The sequence below is a fragment of the Antechinus flavipes genome, chromosome 4 (genome assembly GCF_016432865.1).
Source record: "Antechinus flavipes isolate AdamAnt ecotype Samford, QLD, Australia chromosome 4, AdamAnt_v2, whole genome shotgun sequence".
NCBI lineage: Eukaryota > Metazoa > Chordata > Mammalia > Dasyuromorphia > Dasyuridae > Antechinus > Antechinus flavipes.
This window is the reverse complement of record NC_067401.1, coordinates 199,201,828-199,218,952: the sequence shown is the minus strand read 5'-3', so window position 1 is coordinate 199,218,952 and position 17,125 is coordinate 199,201,828. Positions and strand designations below refer to the sequence as shown.

At 37.0% G+C, this 17,125-nt stretch overlaps 1 protein-coding gene across 1 annotated transcript in view; it reads right to left on the bottom strand.

Annotated features, from left to right (window-relative positions):
- DNAH8 (dynein axonemal heavy chain 8) overlaps positions 1-17,125 on the bottom strand; it is a 402,529-nt gene that overhangs the window by 254,424 nt on the left and 130,980 nt on the right. The window contains exons 23-24 of the mRNA XM_051996876.1: positions 2,198-2,304; positions 841-916 (exon numbers count right to left, since the gene is read on the bottom strand). Coding sequence (XP_051852836.1) covers positions 841-916; positions 2,198-2,304 — 183 coding nt within the window. The remainder of the gene's footprint in view (positions 1-840; positions 917-2,197; positions 2,305-17,125) is intronic.

The window sequence follows — 17,125 nt, the reverse complement described above, 5'->3', positions numbered from 1 at the left end:
GCACATGCCCAAGGCTTAACAAAATGATTGACACTCAGTAGATTCTTAACAAATGCTTGTTGACTAAAAGGAAAAAAATATTTAATTATTAAATTATCAAGTGATCCTTATAGGGCTTAAATGAAGGCTCCATATGCTACTGTATAGATCTTATTATAACCAGAGAAATAGAGAATTACTTATATGTGCAATTCACCAACATAGGTAAATTATTTTGTTATACTGAACGCTTTTTATAATGATATTTATAGAAAGGGGATGTAATCTACCACCAACACCAAAATTAATGCAAGAACTATTTGTGTTCTTCAGTTCAAAGAATGGAAATACATAAATTAAATAATTGGGAAAAAGATAATAATCACCTTCAGTAACTCCATGTAATGCTAGAATTCTTTAAAGAAGCAAATCAAATGTTAAAATATGTGAAAATTAACTAAAATATAAATGATAAACGTCTTTACTCTTAAATGTTGAGGGTTGTTTATTATGAAAAGAAAGGTATATGTAAGTTATAAAATCACTATCTTTTAAATCAATAGTTCTTAAAGAATGGTTCAGGGTCTTGTGGAAATCTATAAGACCCTTTTCAGGTACTCAATGAGACAAAAAATTATTTTTATAATAATGCTTAGATTTTTAGTTTCTAATACTGTAAATATTGCTAGATACAGCCCATATTAACAAAAGCCCTCTCTGGAGAGTTTTAAATAATTTTTAAGAGTGTCAATCAAGGATTCCTGAGACCTAAAAAGGTTGAAAAGCAATCTACTCATTTTACTTCTTAAATGTTACATCATAAGCATTATCTTATGATTTTAAATATCAAATACAACTCACCACATTAGGAATAGCAAGATGTACTTCAGCTTTTATAAAAGGAATAACTTCTTCAGATATTTTTCGCCCATAAGTGCTGTAATTAAGATGAAAATATAAAACTCCATCCTAAGCCAATTTATACAGTTTTGGATATTAGCATTTCAATTCTAAGAATAATATATTTTAAAATAACAAATTACTTTTTTTTTTTTTTGCTAAGGCAATTGGAGTAAAATGACTTGCCCAGAGTCACACAGTTAGTATGTGTTAAGTGTTTGAGATTTGATCTCAGGTCCTCCTGACTCCAGAGCTCACACACTATCCACTGCACTACGTAGCTGCCCCAAAATACCAAATTACTTTGAATAGAAAATATACAGTCATAAAACTGAAAACATAAAATTGATACCCAAATCTCATCCTTGTAAAAGTGAAGTGTTACTCTGAAACGTGTTTTCATTTTGCTTACATGCCCAAGAACAGTCAACAAAACTACAAACACATGTTTATGCTGAGCTGTGAGCATGAAGTAAAAATCAGTAAAACTGAAAATAACTTCATTCTTTATATATGTATGTATGGATATATATATGCAAGCATGTTATGTGTGTAAACTGACTGGCAATGATTTGTTATTGTTATTGTTGGAGAAACAGCTAAGGGTCTAGAGATTATAATTTTTTGCAAAATGAGATGAGAAGAAATCAAGAATTGTTGAAACCCACCTTCCCACCAATTATGAGTGAGTAATAAGGAAGGGTTTGTTTCAAAGAACTCCAAAGCCTCTCTCGATCAGTGTTTGTTCAAATCCATCCTTCTTATTCAATGCCCAGTTTTTTTCTAATTATAGTGGCTCATTTCCATACAGCATTTTATAGACCATGAAGTTCCTTCCTTACACTAATCTTCCTAATTTTCTATTTTTTATTTTGATATTTTCACCAAATTGAATAATCACTTAAATTTCTTTTGAATAAATTAGTGGAGTAACAGCAAGTAAGATGTTGTGCTTTCAATGTTGGGATGTTTTACATTAAAATAAGATAAATATTTTTTGAAATGTAACAGATATAAATATTATTATACTTTCCATTATCTAAAACTTCTAACATGAATATGCACAGTGATTTGAATATCACAACACTATTACCAGATTCTATGATTTACACAGTTTTGGATTGTCTATTTTCAAGGCACTAATTTAAACAAAATTTTATGCAATTTCTTTGTACATTTTGTCTAAAGTGCTAAAAATCACTCAGGAATTTAAAGATATAAACACATCTAATTGATTTTGGCTCCTATAGTGTTAACTATTAATAAATTTCTATGGTGTTTGCTATTACTAAATAAACTGTAAATTTTGTCAACTTACCTTGTGACAAGTATTCTTTTTTTCAAAGTATCCAAAGATAACCTTGTAGCTTTCTGAAGACTATCTAATAATTGGTGACTAAAAAATGCAGAGATCTCTTTACATTCCTGAAACAAGCAATACATTACATACTATATCCAGATGACTAAAAATAAACTTTCTCAAAATAAAAATCCTAATACAGTAATAAAAATGATATATACAGACTAACATAATGAAAATAAACTAATTCTAGTCACTTTATATAAAATGAAATTTAACTCAAAATCCTTTTCTATGTTTCATTATTCCATACTCATTTATAATTGGGATAAATCATCAAAACTATTCATAGAACTTTAATGAGTAGGAACTATTTTAATCCAATGTTGTCATTTTTAGAAGAAGAAAATGATGCTTCAATGATTCAAATAATATATCTAACTTCCCGTACCCAAAGTAGAATCCAAGACCCTTAACTTCCAAGACCCAAGTAGCCTTTTCAGCAAACCACAGTTCTTTCCTCCTGAAATTCTAAAGTACAGATCCCTGAATAACTGCTGTCATAATGTCTGTGCCTTCACCCTTACTTTTTAGATCTTTACACTTTTCCAGGATTTCCACTAAGGAAGGAAACACAACAAGTTGAACATTCCAATTCTTTCCCTCTAGCCCACAAGGGACTACATAAGTAGTAGCAGGAGAAGGAAAAGGAAAAAAGAAAAGGAAGAGAAGGATGAGTGGGACTAGTAGTAGTGATGATGCTGGTGATGGAAATAATAATGAATATTTTATATATTAATATAACATTTTAAGGTATGAAAACGTAGGAAAAAATATCTCATTTGAGCCTTACAGTGATCCTGTGATACAGGTCCTGTATTATTATCCCTGTTTTAAAGTTGAGCAAACAGAAGTGAGTTGCCCAAAGCTAGAAAGTTAATGTCTGAAGCTGGATTTAAACTCGGGTCTTCTTGCCAGCATGACCAGTGCTTAATTCACTGTACCACCTTAGATATCCCTATTAATCCATATTTTCTGCCCCTTTGCTGAATTACATAATAGCTTTCATATAATTGTAATTGTCAAAGACAGAATATTCCTTTGAAGAAATATCAAAGTAGCATCTACCTAAAACCATCAGCAAGCATAATATTTAATGAGGATAAACTAGAAGAATTCCCAATAAGATCAGGGGTGAAACAAGGTTGCCCCCTATCACCATTACTATTCAATACTGTATGTTAGCTTCAGCAGTAAAAGAAAAAGAAATTGAAGGCATTAGAGTAGGTAATGAGGTAACAAAGGTATCACTGTGCATATGATATGATGGTATATTTTAAAAATCCTAGAGAATCAACTAAAAAACTACTAGAAACAGCAACTTTAGCAAAGTTTCAGGATATAAAATAAACTCAAATAAATCACTAACACTTCTATATGTTACCAACAAAGTCCAACAGCAAGGGATAGAAAGAGAAATCCCATTTGAAATAATTGCAGATAATAAAATATTTGGGAGTCTACCTGCCAAGATAAAGCCAGGATTATATGAACACAATCACAAAACACTTTTCACACAAATAAAGTTAGATCTAAACAACTGGAAGAACATGAAGTGCCCATGCATAGGCCGAGCTAATATTTTTTATTAAAATGACAATTCTACCTAAATCAATCTACTTCCTCAGTGCCATACAAATCAAACTGCCAAGAAATTATTTTATAGAGTTAGAAAAACTAATAGAAAAATTCATCTGGAACAAGGGAAGATCAAGAATTTCAAGGAAATTAATGAAAAAAAAATGCAAAGAAAGGTTGCCTAACTGTACCAGATCTAAAATTATATTATAAAAGAATCATCATCCAAACTATTTGACAGGACTTCCGGGGCCTGAGCCAAGATGGCAGAGACTACACACATTTCTCTCTGATCTCTTTACAACCATCACAACAATTAGAAAATGCAGCCTCTGAACCCACAAATACTGGGAGTGCAACAAATTATCAGCAGAAAATAATTTCAAAGATTGCCAGAAAAGGTCTGTTTCAATCAGAAATGGGAGGGAAGCAGGCTAACACAAACACCAGCACAGACAGAACAGAGTCCTGGGGGCAGTGCAGACTCTGCAGGCAGTGCAGACACCATGTAACTAAGAATCTCCACTGAGAGGAATCTACAGGAATCTACAGCAGTATTGGCCACTCCGCCCTGGTTGCAAGCCAGTAGATCAGCAGAGAAGTTATAAAACATCCAACACAAATACAAAAGATCAATAGTGAATCCCAAAAATGTCAGAATCTCAGGGGACCTGGCCACGCCCACTCAGCATGAGAAGCGAATCAGCACTGACCCAGTGCAGTGCAGTCGCTTGGAAAACCTCCCCCACCTTAAAGGCAGATCTTAATTTTACTTTAAAAAAAAAAAAGAGTAAAAAAGTAAAAGTAAAGGACTTTAACAATTGACAGCTTTTATGGTGAAAGAGAAGAACAGATTTCAAACCCTGAGGAGACTAAAGGCAGATTGTTTCCAGATGAAGCCCCAAAAGGTGAAATAATCTGGTCCTCCTCACACAAGGCTCTTCTAGAAGACCTTAAAAAGGATATTAAAAGAGAGGTAGAAGAAAAATGGGGAAAGGAAATGAAAGCTTTGCAAGAGGGTTTGGAAAAGACAACACAAAATAGACTTAGTGAAATGGAAAAAGCATATAACTCATTAAAAGATTTGATAAAATGGAAAAAGAAGGCAACTCCTAGAAAAACAGAATTTGTGAAACAGAAAAAGAAAATAACATCTTAAAAATAGAATTTGTGAAATGGAAAAAATTCCATAAAACAAAACAACTCATTGAAAAATTCAATTGGATAAATACAAAAAGAAATAAAAAAGTAAATGAAGAAAATAACACAATAAATTCAGAATTGAACAAATGGAAATGAATAACTCAATAAAACAACAAGAATCAGTCAAGCAAAACCAAAAAAAGTGAAAAATAGAAAAAAATGTAAAATACCTAATTGGGAAAACAACCAACCTGGAAAACAGATCTAGGAGAGACAATCTAAAGATTATTTAACACCCTGAAATACATGATGAAAAAAAGAGCCTAGGCACTATATTTCAGGAAATCATCAAAGAGAACTGCCTGGATATCATAGAAACAGAAGGTAAAATAACTATTGAAAGAATTCACTGAACACCTTCTGAAACAGACCCCAAAATTAAAACCCCAAGGAATATCATGGCTAAATATCAGAACTATCAGATCAAGGAAGAAATATTACAAGCATCCAGAAAGAAACAATTCAAATACTGAGGAGCCACAATAAGGATTACTCTGGACCTAGCAGCTTCCACTTTAAAGGATCAAAGAGCCTGGAATCTGATATTCCAAAAGGCAAAGAAACTTGGAATGCAGCCAAGAATAAATTACCCTGCTAAACTGAGCATTTTCTTTCAAGGAAGAAGTTGGACATGCAAAGAAACTGGTGAATTCCTTGAGCTAAACAAAAAATATGACCTCCAAATATAGGATTCAAGAGAAGAATAAAAGGTAAAAAAATTTTTTTAAAAAAACTCTTGAGAACTTGTATATCATTATGGGTATGCATTGAGAATACATGTATAATCTGATTTTACTGTTATAATATAAAAAGAAACTAGAGATGGAAAGGGGATTGTAACAGAAAAAAAGAAGGGGAAAGTAGAGGTAAAATGAGAGAAATTACATCTCAGGAAGAGGCAAACAAAACATATTATAATTGAGGAAAAGAAGGGAGGGTGACGAATATTGTGTGATTCTTAACTCTCATCAGATTTGGCCCAAAGAAAGGATATTAGATATATTTGGTTTCACCGAGAAACTTTTCTCATCTTACAGAAAAGTGGGAGGGAAAAGGGGAAAAGGGAAAGGGTATGCTAAATAAAAGGGAAAAGAGAAATAGTAGGGGAAAGGCATAAGAAAGAGAGAGGGACTTTAAAGGGGGAGGTCTGCTTGAGAGAAGTAGTGCTCATAAGTAAAATACTGGGAAGGAGGGAAAGAAGAAAAAGAGAAAAGTATAATTTGGGGTTAATAAGATGGCAGGAAATACAGAATTAGTAGTTTTAACTGTAAATATGAAAGGGGTGAACTCTCCCATAAAATATAAGCGATAACAGACTGGATTAAAAGCCAGAATCCTATAATATGTTGTTCACAAGAAATACATTTAAAGCAAAGTGATACATACAGAGTAAAGGTAAAGGGCTGGAGTAGAATCTATTATGCTTCAGCTGAGGTTAAAAAAAAAAAAAAAAAAGCAGGGATAGCCATACTGATCTCAGGTCAAGCAAAAGCAAAAATTGATCTGATTAAAAGAGATAAAAAAGAAAATTATATCTTGCAAAAGGGTATCATAGATAATGAAACAATATCAATATTAAACATATATATACCAAGTGATGTAGCATCTAAATTCCCAAAGGAGAAGTTAAGAGTGTTGCAAAAAGAAAGACAGAAAAACTATATTAGTGGGAGATCGCAACATTGTTCTCTCAGAACTAGATAAATCAAACCACAAAATAAATAAAAAAGAAGTTAAAGAGGTAAATAGAATACTAGAAAAACTAGATATGATAGATCTGTGGAGACTGTGGAGGAGAAAGGAGTACACTTTATTCTCTGCAGCTTATGGAACCTATACAAAATTGACCATATCGAGACATCGAGACCTCAAAATCAAATGCAGAAAGGAAGAAATAGGAAATGCATTTTTTTTCAGATAACAATGGAATAAAAATTACATTCAATAAAGGGCCGGGGAAAATAGATGAAAAAGAGAATGACAATAATGAGACAACATACCAAAATTTGTGGGATACAGCCAAAGTGGTAATAAGGGGATATCTCTAGATGCTTACTTGCATAAAATGAGAAAGAGAAGATCAATGAATTGGACTTCCAACTAAAAAAGCTAGAAAAAGAACAAATTTTAAAAACCCCAATCAAATACCAAACTTGAAATTCTAAAAGTAATAGGAGAGATTAATAAAATTGAAAGTAAAAAAAAAAAAAAAAAAAAAAAAAAAAAACCCAACTCTGAGATATCACTACACACCTGTAAGCTTGGCTAAGATGACAGGAAACAATAATGACCAAGGTTGGAGGGGATGTGGGAAAACTGGGACACTGATACATTGTTGGTGAAACTGTGAATGGAATTGTGTTTGGAACGATGCTCAAAAAGTTTCTGATAAAGACCTCATTTCTAAAATATATACAGAACTGACTCAAATTTGTAAAGATATAAGGCATTCTCCAATCAATAAATGTTGAAAGGATGTGAACAATTTTGAGATAAAGAAATTGAAGCCATTTCTAGTCATATTAAAAAAATGTTACTAACCACTATTGATTAGAGAAATTCAAATTAAGACAACTATGAATCAGAAAGTGAGCAACAAGGAAATAAATAAAGACTAAAATAATCAAGATTTCAAAAGGCATATAACTCAAAATAAAGATCATGAGCATAAATAGATAAACCAAAAAGGAAGACATTAATAACAGAAGGAAATATGGTTTGCAGATGAAGTAAAAAGAATATAGCCATCTATGAAGAAATATGCGAAAAAAAGGAAAATTAACCTTCATCATAAGAGATAGAGGACCCTGTGGGTTCCCATGAAATCCTAAACTATAGCAAGACATCACTGCATAGTTTAAAATAGAATCAGGAATGTATTAAATAGGGAAGAATATCAATTTGTCATTTGTCTGGAATACATAATGGAAAGGTGTAATGGGCTGAGGCTTGAGTTGATGCACTGAGGTCCCAAGCATGTGAGACTAAATAGATAAATTAAATATCTATTAATATATATGCTTGGAGAAAGAATGGCCCCCACCCACTCTTTGTGCAAGTCCTGATGTGTTGTATAGGAAATGACGATTTTGGTGGGTGGAAGCAGGGGAGTGGAAAGAAAAGGGGAAGGAGAGACTGCTGGCTGGCGTCTTGTCACAGCTGCTCACATTGTTATCACGACTGCCCTTCACCTCCAATCCCCCTCTGCTAGCTGGCTTCCTGTCTGCCCATATTGCTATCACAATCCTTCTTCACCTCTTCACTTCAATAAAGATTGAATATTTTTCCCTTAACCTGAATTCCTGACTCTGGCTGATTTTAAATACGCGGTCATCACATTTGGCGGCCAAGCATGGGAACCAAGGACCCTACTTTCACTGAAGAAGTCTCCAGTGACCAGGAACTTAGGTGAGTATTATAGATAAACAGGGAACTTATTTTGGCTGAAATGGGACAGATCCTAGCTAAAGATTCTCCTTGCCCCACCCCAACCCCCCTACCCCCACCCCCACCCAGGAGTGGCCCTATAGAAAACCTGCTTAAGCTAATCGAAGATCAAGGGCTACTTATAACTTGGGAACAGACAGCTAGACTTCTTGGTACATTAAAACGCACCTCCCCTTGGTTCTTAGAGGAAGAGCAAATCTCTCCAGATAATTGGACATTAATTGGGCAACAGCTCTCCGTATATTACAACGAAAAAGGCCCGCATTCAATTTCCACAGAGGTATTCTATGTATACAATACAATACAGTTGGCCTTAAGATACCATATAAGTTCTAGGAGAAAAGGAAAAAACTCTAGGAATAGCCAAATGGGGAAGCCTGAGATAAAGAAGAAAAACAAAGAACAGATTAATGGCCATATCCCCACAGGGCATGGAGACTTAAGTGAGGCTCAAGGGTGGGGTGAATCTGAGGCAGCTTCAGCCCCACCTAAGGAGCAGGTAATTGACTCTCCTCCATCAACTCCACCTTCTGGAATGGAGGAGGTGGGGTAGTGGGGGGGCAGGGGGGCAGTGACAGCACCAGCACCTCCCCCCCAGCATCCAGCTGCTCCTATGACTAGATTGCAAAAGGGACTAATTAAGGCTAAAGAGGAAGGGAGAAATGTATCAGAATTTCAACACATTTTCCCTCTAATTCAACAGTTTAATTCTTCAGGTCAAGAAAATAGAAGATATGCTCCTTTTGATATAGAAATCCTCAAAGACCGGAAAAAAGCTTGCACTCTTTCTGGGGCTACATCAGCTTATGTTAAGATGTTATTACAGAATTTGGCTTTTGAAATCTTGACCCCTAATGACTGGAAATCTATAGCAAGGGTATGCCTAGAACCTGGACAAAACTACTTGTGGCTTTCTGAATATAGTGAGCTCTGTAGGATACAAGCCCGACAAAATACTCAAAGTGCAATTCATACTGCAATCACCTGTGACCTACTAACAGGTGTAGGTCCTTATGCAGATGTCGCAGTACAGATTAATTATTCTATAGCAACATATGAGCAAATTGCTGCTAATGCTATCAAAGCGTGGGCTTCTCTACACAAATAAAGATGACAAGGGTGGAGCCTTCACAAAAATAACACAAGGGCCAAATGAACCCTTTGCTGACTTTGTGGGACATTTACAGACAACTATCATAAGAACTAATGGGGAAAATGCAGTAACAGACATTTTAATAAGGCAACTTGCTAAGGAAAATGCTAATGAGGTTTGCAGAAGAATTATACTAGGACTGCGCAAGGATGCTCCTTTAGAGGAGCTCATAAGATACTGTGCCACAGTAGGCACAAATGCCTTTTATAGCCAGGCTATGATGCAGACTTCGCAAGATCCCAACATGGGAAGACAAGGTCCCTCCTGGCAAGGGACTTCTAGAGAGACTTGTAGATGCTTTCAGTGTGGAAAAGTAGGGCATCTGAAAGCTCAATGTTGGTATAGAGACAGAATGAGAAAACAAGGTGGGAGAACAAGACCCAATACCCCATGTCCAAAATGCAACCGAGGCTTCCACTGGGCCTCAGAATGTAGACAGATTCAAGGAAATGGGATGAGGGGCCCAGCCCCAGGGCCCAAGGCAAAAAACACTTGGGGCATGATGGCAGCCAAAAGTGCACCCAGAGTAAGTCTAGTACCCAGACATGACCAATCAGCCAGAAAGTCATATGATGGGAGAAAGGAATTATAATTGGGGAGAATAGAGTTGTATGCAGCTGGGACAACTGAGATACCCCCTAGAGAGGTGAAATCTGTTCCTCTCCAGCATATGGATCCCTTGCCTCCAGGCACAGTAGGCTTGACCATTTCACCTCCTTTTTATACGTACAAAACAGTGTCCATCCACACACTGATGTGGGAAACTGGGGAATGTGTAGATAATATCCCAGTGACTAATATAGGTAGACAATGTGTGACATCACCCAGGAGAAGTAGTAGCATAGGTTTACTCATACAGAATCCTAATAAGCAACCTGGTGATAGAAACCCAGATTCTGACTCCAGACCACAAAATCCAGGAATATACTGGACAGCAGCTATAACAGCTGACTGACCTATGCTCACGATCTATATAAATGGCCTACCATTAGAAGGATTGGTAGACACAGGTGCAGATCATACAGTTATTAGAGGTGCCAATTGGCCCAGTCACTGGCCAAAGATTAAAGCAGACACCTACATGTCTGGAGTAGGAGGATCAATAGTAGCTGAAGTTAGTGCTGCCCCTATGAGATGGACTTTTGAAGGCAAAACTCTTTTTATAGTTGAAAAAATACCCATCAATCTGTGGGGAAAAAACACTTTACAGCAATTAGGGTTAAAAATGAGTACTTCAGTTTTTTAAGTAGGGCTGCTGTTGAAGGCCTGCCAACATTTTCACCTGTTCCTATCCAATGGAAAACTGATACACCAGTGTGGATAGAACAGTGGCCCTTAAGTAGCGATAAAATTCAGGCCTTATTAGATATAGTACAGGAGCAGCTTGAACAAGGGCACTTACAACCTTCTCTAAGTCCTTGGAATTCCCCAGTGTTCGTTGTAAAAAAGAAATCTGGAAAATGGAGGGTGTTGACTGATTTAAGAAAAGTGAATGAACAGATGGAAACTATGTGAACTCTTCATCCTGGACTTCCATCTCCTACTCAGTTGCCTAGAGAAAGGCCTCTTTGGGTCATAGATATTAAGGATTGTTTCTATTCTATCCCTCTGGATAAGAAGGATATGAAAAGATTTGCCTTTTCAGTACCAAGCATTAACTTAGCTGAGCCTTATAAAAGATATGAATAGACAGTTTTGCCACAGGGAATGAAAAACCACCCCACTATGTGTTAAATTTATGTTGCTGCTGCTCTTGCTCCAGTAAGAAAAGCATTTCCAAAAATTATGCTATTCCATTATTGGATGATATATTGGGATGTGCACCTGAGGAACAAATGTTAGAAGCATGTCTACAAAAGACCATACACTAAGATACTACAAATTGTACATAGCTGAAGAAAAAATTCAAAAAATTCAGAGACATGCTCCTTTTCAATATTTAGGATACAAAGTATACCCTAAGGTGCTTATAGTACAAAAACTGTTTTTAAGAACAGAGAAGCTAAACACCTTAAATGATTTTCAGAAATTGATAGGAGATATCCATGGATGCAACCAGTGTTAGGCTTGACTACCTATCAGTTACAACCATTATATGACATTTTAAGGGAAGACAGTGCTGTAAATTCACCATGCCAGCTTACAAAAGAAGCTCAAGAGGCTTTGAGAAAAGTTGAACTGGCTTTATCCAATGTGGTTGAAAGAGTCACTCACAAACCCTTGGAAATATCAGTTTTTGCCACACAAGAGGCACCCATAGCATTCCTTCATTAAGGAGACAGTGTGATAGAGTGGGTGAACTTCCCGGCACACAGAACAAAGCCTTACTCCTTACCTAGTGCTTGTGGCTAGAATTTTATTAAAGGCCATTAAGCGAGCAGTACAATTATCTGGGACAAGACCTGACAAGATATACACCTTTTACACCAATACACAAATTAATGTGTGCTGTGAGACCATCCCAGAGTGGCAAATTTTATTAGCCATGACTCCAAATTTTACACATGGGTCTCCATTAAAGATAACCAGACTTTTACATAATTGGCAATGGATTCTTGAAGAAAAAGTTCCTAAAGTTCCTCTTAAAGGATCAACTATCTTTACAGATATATTTTTGCTGTATACTCTCATGATTTAACCATAAAAAGAGTAGTCAGAACTCCTTTTCAGTACACTCAGCAGAACGAATTATATGTGATCATGCTAGCTCTCACTTATTACCCAGGAGACATAAATATAATATCTGATTCAGCCTATTCCGTAGGTGTGGTACAAAGAATTGCCACAGCCCAAAAAAAATTTCTAATATATATCAGCTCTTTAAGGAACTTCAGAAGCAAGTAAGAAAGCATCTAGGAAAGATTTATATCTTGCATGTCCACTCACATAGTGGACTTCCAGGTCCTATTTTTTATGGAAATTCAAAGGCAGATAACCTTTTAACTATGTTAGCCAGTACACCTTTATTTCAGGAGGCCAAGGAATCCCATTCTAAATACCACCAGGTTGCCTGAGCTTTGCATTTACAATTTGGGATAACAAAAGAAGAAGCTAGGAGCATAGTAAAAAGATGTACAGCTTGCCTTCCTTTCCACCCTCCTATGTTCCCTCCAGGGAAGAACCCTCGTGGTTTGAGACCCAATGAAATCTGGCAAATGGATGTGACCTATTATAAATCTTTTGGTCGTCTGTCTTTTATCCACATTGTGATAGACACCTTTTCAAAATTCATTTTTGCCATACTAGCAGCAAAAGAGACAGCCCGAGTGTTCACTGAATTCCTCACACAAGCATTTGCCATTATGGGTGTGCCACAAGCAATAAAAACAGACAATGGTCCTGCATACCTCCAAACCTTTTGCACACTTTTGTGCACAGTATAAGATTTTACACACCACTGGCATACCCTTTAATCCTCAAAGACAGGCAATAGTAGAGAGGAGAAACAGAGGCATTAAGATGCTGCTCTAAAAACAAAAGAAAGGGGAAGCCACAGGTAACCCTAGAGAACTTCTAAATCTAAACCTTTATACTATTAACTTCTTGATTTTTGACAAAGATGCACTGGCTCCGGCAGACAGGTTTTATAACCCACTGGAAGGGCAGTGTCCAGTGCGAGCAGCTCCACTATCTTTAGATAATCGCCAGGTGATGTGGAGAGACCCAGAGAGTAGTGAATGGAAGGGACCAGATAGGCTAATTGCTTGGGGAAGAGGGTTTGCTTTTATCTCTACAGGTGGAGAAGGAATCAGATGGGTGCCAACGAGCCGTATTCGCCTTGTCCATCACAGAGAGACAGAGCAGACCCTTGAAATGAAGAAGACCCAAGAAATATTCAGTGGTTGTGTTGCTGATTGTGCTCACCATTGAAAGAGAGTGGCAGTTATGGCATTTGACTCATGGACATAGAAAATTGTTGGACTTCAAACCCCTCAGGAATCATTGGATTCTCTGAGACATAAGACTTGAAAGCCCTCAGGAATCATTGGATTTTCTGAGAAATGATAAGACTGTTACAGGAAATCTGTTGGAATCATTGGATTCCCTAACACATAAAAAGACTTTTGCAGGACTTCAAAAACTTGGAGGGATCGTTGGATTCCCTGATATGTGAAACAATGGACAATAGATTAGTTTTGGACTATCTCTTGGCTGCTGAAGAAGACGTATGTGTGACTGCTGTTTACATATTCTCATTCTAGGACTTCTGGCTATCTTTTACAACATCACGTTGATTTATATTGTTTGTTTTACCGTTACTTGCGTGTACAATTCATGTTTGTTCAAGCCTGCACTGTGGGGAGAGTCATCACTAATAACTCCTGCGTTATTGCTATGTGCTTGTGTAATACCTCCCATGCTGATGGGTTTGTGCATACCTGTTTCTAATAAGACCCTTCAGCCCAGAGACCCGCTAGCAATCCCCACTTCCCTTTGGTGCTTTTCATCTCCCTTCCTGAGATGTCAGGGAGGGCATGATTATCTCCTTTTTAGTGCTTTCATCTCCTTGCCTGAGAAGTCAGGAAGGGTGTGATCACCTCCCCTTGGGGGATCTGACCTCCCTGAGGAGTCAGGGATGGCATGACCACCTGTGTTCTAAAACAAAAGAAAGAGGGAGATATAATGGGTTGAGGGTCGAGTTGATGTACTGAGGTCCCAAGCACTTGAGGATAAATAGTAATTGGATCATACTCTATTAATATATAAGCTTGGAGAAAGAATAGCCCCCGCTCACTCTTTGTGCAAGTCCTGATGTGTTGTATAGGAAATGACGATTTTGGTGGGTGGAGGCAGGGGAGTGGAAAGGGAAGCAGAAAGAGAGACTGCTGGCTGGCGTCTTGACACAGCTACTTGCATTGCTATCACGACTGCCCTTCACCTCCAATCTCCCTCTACTAGCTGGCTTCCTGTCTGCCCATATTGCTATCGCAATCCTTCTTCACCTCTTCACTTCAAATAAAGATTGAAGATTTTTCCCTTAACCTGAATTCCTAACTCCGGCTGATTTTAAAGAAAGGGAAAAGAGCTTGAGGCAAGGAGAAAATTATGCAATATTCCAAGCCTGGAGTGATGAGGGTTGTCAGTTTTCAAAGAGAAAAGGGAATAAGAGAGATGCTGTCGAAGATATAAAAGACAGGACTTGACAATTGATTGGATATGGGATGATTCTATAAAATACGGGAGTGAAAGATGGTATTTAGGTTGCCAACCTGGATGACTGGAAGGGTGATGGGACCCTTAATAGTATTAGGAAAATGAGGAAATGAAGGAGAGTAATAAGTTCAGTTTTGGATATGTTGACATAAAGATATCCACAGGATATCCAGTTTGATATATTCAACAGGTAATTGCATCAATAGATGTAAGACTGAGGGCTGAGAAAGGTTGCATAAATATATCTGGGAATCATTTGCACAGTGATGATCATTGAAATCATGGGAGCTAATTTTATTATCAAGTTAAATATTATAAAAGGAAAAGAGAAGAGAGGCTCAAGCCAGAGTTTTGAAGGGAATTCAAGGTTAGGATTTGGATTCAAAAAGAGAGATTGAGAATAAGAAATCAAACTGGTAGAATTTGAATAAGAAATCAAAATAAAGCAGTGTCATGGAAAGCTGAAGAAAAGTATCGAGGAAAAGGATGATTAACAATGCAAAGAGATCAAAGAGAATAGAGACTGAAAAATGTCCGTTACATATGGAATTAAGACATCATCAATAATGTTTGAGAGAATAGCTTCATTTGAATGAAGCTGGATGCCAGACTACAAAGTGTGAGAGTTCAAATGTGGGGTCCCTATTCGGGCGCCAAAATGTGGTGATCTTCTTCCCAAATGCAGCCAGGTGATAAAAGTTCAGATCTTTTATTATCTCCAATATAGCCCTGTTAGCTTAGAGGCCTATCTCTCTGCTTGGTTCCAAGAGCTCTTGCCGCTTTGTCCTTTGCTTCTGCCTCTGCTTTCTTCAGCCTCCAGAGCCAGCACCACTCTTCATGTCATTCCGGTGAAATCTCACTGAGAGTGCTCTGTGCCTGCACCAGAGTGCTCCTCTCCAATGCAGCTGAACTCTCTTCTGCAACCAGCCAGCCAAGTGGAAAATACATTCTTTCTTGCCTCGTCTCGGAGAGAGGGCTTCTGGCGTAATTCCGCTGAAATCTCGACATGTAGCTTCTTCACTCTGAAGAATTTCTTTGACTGGCCCATTGAAGCTCTATTTATGCTCCTTCAAGAGAGGGATTGTGGGTTTTCTCCCATAGTGCTCTCTGGCCCAAAGAGCTTCAAGGGAGGTGTGAACTCATAAAGTTACAAAGTTTACTTTGTGAAACTCCCATACTTGTGAACTCCAATGAGTAAAGGTGTGAACACAAGCCTTGTATTAATTAGTTCTACTTAGTACCTTGTTTCAGGTTCTGCCCAAAACATCTTGTAAGATTAGATCAACGCTGTTTGTAAGGATTCCAACAACAAAGAGTTAAAAAGTTAGAGAGTGAGAGAAAGAAAGTGGCACTTAATACAGTAGACTTCCCAAGTTCAGTCACAAAAGTTACAAAGATACAAATGATAGCAGCAATGGATGGATCAAATTAGGGTTTTCAAAAATGGGAGACATTTTATATGTTTGTAGGTGGGAGGGAAAGCAGACAGCAAATAGAGAACAATAGAAGATTAGTGAAGGAAAAGAAATGATAAAAGGGGCAATCTTCTGGAGCAGATGAGATGGAAAAGGATGATGTGCACAAAGTATAGGTGGTTATCTTGTCAAGGAGAAAGATCTTTTCATGTGAAACGGGCAAAGGTGGAGATACTGGCAGAAGACAACAGAATGATATAAAAGAAGGAATATTTCAGTAGCTATTATTTTCTCAATTTCTCCTCTTCTGATAATGTTTGAGTTTTTCCCCAAGACTTTGGTATCTCCTTGCTTTCAAATATAATATTCTCAAAATTATGTTGTCTCCAGCACTGGTTTCTTTGTTTGTATACATACATAGTCTGGTCCAGTTGCTCTTCTCAATGACCACCACTGACATTTAGACATCAGCAGAAATAGCCTAAACCCAAAAGCTTAAGAAGAATAACTGCCTCTGCTTCCAGTCTAAGCCCCAATGCTGCAGGGGAACATTTGTCACCAAGAAAATGAATAAGGCACCTCGAGAGATAGGAAGTGGTATATGCAATATGAGTCATAGCAACAATACCAACTTGACTACAATATCCCTTCAAATCCATTATTCTGAGACCAAGAGTTCTAGAAATAACACCACACATTGCCTCCTCTATTTTGCTTTGTCTTCCCATCACTTACACATACTCTACAGCCAGGAAGACCTTAGTAAGAAAGAATCTGACAACTGCACCTGCAAGTGGTGTAACCCCTGATGTATTAGCAGCCCCAGATACTGACAATCTGTAACAAAAAATTTTTGCTGTCAAAGTCCTTGATATTATCAAATGATTCAACATTTAAAAAATGGATTTTATTTTATTAACAGAAATGACATTACAG